Below are 2,381 nucleotides of genomic sequence, written 5' to 3'. Positions count from 1 at the left end.
CCCCCGGGGGGCCCCCCCCCTTGGGGGCCCCCATCAGGGGGCCCCCCTATGCGTGAGCTTTCTTTGTCTCCTTCTGCTGTGTAATCAAAACCCTAAACCCTAAACCCTAAACCCTAAACCCTAATTGAGCAGAGATTCTATAATATGCATTAAAAACCATCATACACCCTAAACCCTAAACCCTAAACCCTAAACCCTAAACCCTAGACCTTCGATCATATAATATTTTGTTTCTTTTTTTCTATTTTTTTTCTTTTTGTTTTATCTTCTTCTTCATTCTTCCCTATGACCAATACCCCTAGGGGCCCCTCCAGGGGGCCCCCCGCCTCGGGGGCCCCCCATGGGGGCCCCCCCAAAGCCCCTTTAGGGGGGCCCCCAGGGGCCCCCCGCCCCTCATCTGCTGCAGTCGCTGCTCCTGCGCAGCGGAGAACCCATAAGGGTACCAGGGGGCCCCCTAGGGGCCCCAAAGAGCCATCAGGGGGCCCCCCTACTACCCCTGCTAATACTGTGGGGGCCCCCAGTGTAGGGGGCCCCACAGGGGCCCCCCCGTCCAACCCTTCAGGGGCCCCTCGTCGGGGCCCCCGGGGGGGCCATTCTGCAGGCCCTTCTAGGGGGCCCCCCCGCTCCAACCCCTCGGGGGCCCCACCAGGGGGCCCCCTTGGGGGCCCCCTTTTGAACCCTCCTGAGGCATCCCCTGGGGGCCCCTCTGGGGGCCCCTCAGGGGCCCCCCCTTCTAAACCCCCTGGTACCCTTTCTGGCGGCCCTTCAGTTCCCCCCGGCGGTGATCCTCATGGGGGCCCCCAGGGGGGCCCCCACAAGGGCCCTCATCAGGTGGGGGCCCCCAAGGGCCCCCAGGCAGGGGGCCCCCAGGCAGGGGGCCCTCAGAGAGGAGGTCCCCGCAAGGGTCCCCAGGGGGGGCGCAACAAGGGCCCCCAAGGGGGGGGCCCCCCTGGGGGCCCCCCTGGGGGCACCGTGCCTGGGGGCCCCATCCCTGGGGGCTCTGTCCCTGGGGCCCCCCCCGGGGGCCCCGCCAAAGGGGGCCCCGCAGGGGACCCCGTCCCTGGGGGCCCCCCTGGGGGCGCCGTCACTGCGTCCCCCCCAGAGGGCCCCGTCCCTGGCGGCCCCCCTGGGGGCCCTATCCCTGGGGGCCCTGTCAGTGGGGGCCCCCCAGGGGGCCCCGTCCCTGGGGGCCCCTCAGAGAGCCCCATCCATCGGGGCCCTATCCCTGGGGGCCCCGTCCCTGGGGGCCCCCCCGGGGGCCCCCCTGGGGGCCCTATCCCTGGGGGCCCCCTCCCTGGGGGCCCCTTGAAGGGTACGTGTTGCTGCCGGGAGGTGGTGAGTGTGAATGTGGGTGTATTGGGTCACGTAGATAGCGGTAAGACGGGTTTATGTGTTTGTTTATCTTTTGTTTGTTCTACTGGGGGTTTCGATAGAAGTAAAGAGAGCAGAGAGAGAGGCATTACTATAGATTTAGGGTTTAGTTCTTTTGTTATTAAACTCCTTTATAATAATTGGTGCTGTGCTTGTTGCTGCAGCAGCAACAGCAGCAGCAGCAGCAGCAGCAGTAGCAGCAGCAGGAGTGGGGGGGAGAGGCAAACCGGGACTCGGGCGGTGGAAGATAGGAAAGATGCAGCAGCAGCAGCAGCAGAAACAGCAGCAACTGCAGCAGAAACAGCAGCAGCAGCAGCAGAAACAGAAACAACAGCAGCAGCAGCAGCAGCAGCACCATCACCACCACCACCACCAGCAGCAGCAACAACAACAGCAGCACCAGCAACAGCAATAGCAGCAGCACCAGCAGGTGCACCATCAACAGCAACAGCAGCAACAGCAGCAGCAACAGCAGCAACTGCAGGAACAGCAGCAGCAGCAGCACCAGCACCAGCAGCACCAGCAGCAGCAGCAGCAGCAGCAGCAGCAACAACAACAGCAGCAGAAGTTTGTTTGGTAGACTGCCCGGGGCATTCATCTCTTATAAAAACAATTATAGGGGGGGCTCATCTATATGATTTGTCTCTTCTTGTTATCGATATAAATAAAGGAATACAAGTACAAACAGCAGGTAAATAAATAAATATAAATAAATATAAATAAATATAAATATAAATATAAATAAATATATATTAATTTATTTTGTTGATAGAAAAAAAAACAAAAAAAAAACAAAAAAAAACAAAAAAAAAAGAAAAAAAAAGCTCATTTGTATGATTTGTCTCTTCTTGTTATTTGTATAAATAAAGGAATACAAATACAAACAGCAGGTAAATAAATATAAATAAATAAATAAATAAATATAAATATAAATAAATAAATATATATTAATTTATTTTGTTGATAGAAAAAAAAACAAAAAAAAAAGAAAAAAAACGAGCTCATCTATT

The 2,381-nt window shown here is 56.0% G+C and overlaps 1 protein-coding gene across 1 annotated transcript; it reads left to right on the top strand.

Annotated features, from left to right (window-relative positions):
- Positions 1–285: 285 nt before the first annotated feature.
- EMH_0051890 (uncharacterized protein) lies at positions 286–1,786 on the top strand (the record flags this gene model as incomplete). The annotated part of the gene is made up of 2 exons (XM_013496813.1): positions 286–1,312; positions 1,536–1,786. The coding sequence occupies 2 exons, from the start codon at positions 286–288 to the stop codon at positions 1,784–1,786; spliced, it is 1,278 nt and encodes a 425-aa protein (XP_013352267.1).
- Positions 1,787–2,381: the final 595 nt, after the last annotated feature.

This window comes from Eimeria mitis, genomic scaffold, assembly GCF_000499745.2.
Source record: "Eimeria mitis Houghton genomic scaffold, Emh_scaff2310, whole genome shotgun sequence".
NCBI classification, from domain to species: domain Eukaryota; phylum Apicomplexa; class Conoidasida; order Eucoccidiorida; family Eimeriidae; genus Eimeria; species Eimeria mitis.
The sequence above is the reverse complement of the archived record's forward strand: the minus strand, read 5'-3'. Positions and strand labels throughout refer to the sequence as shown.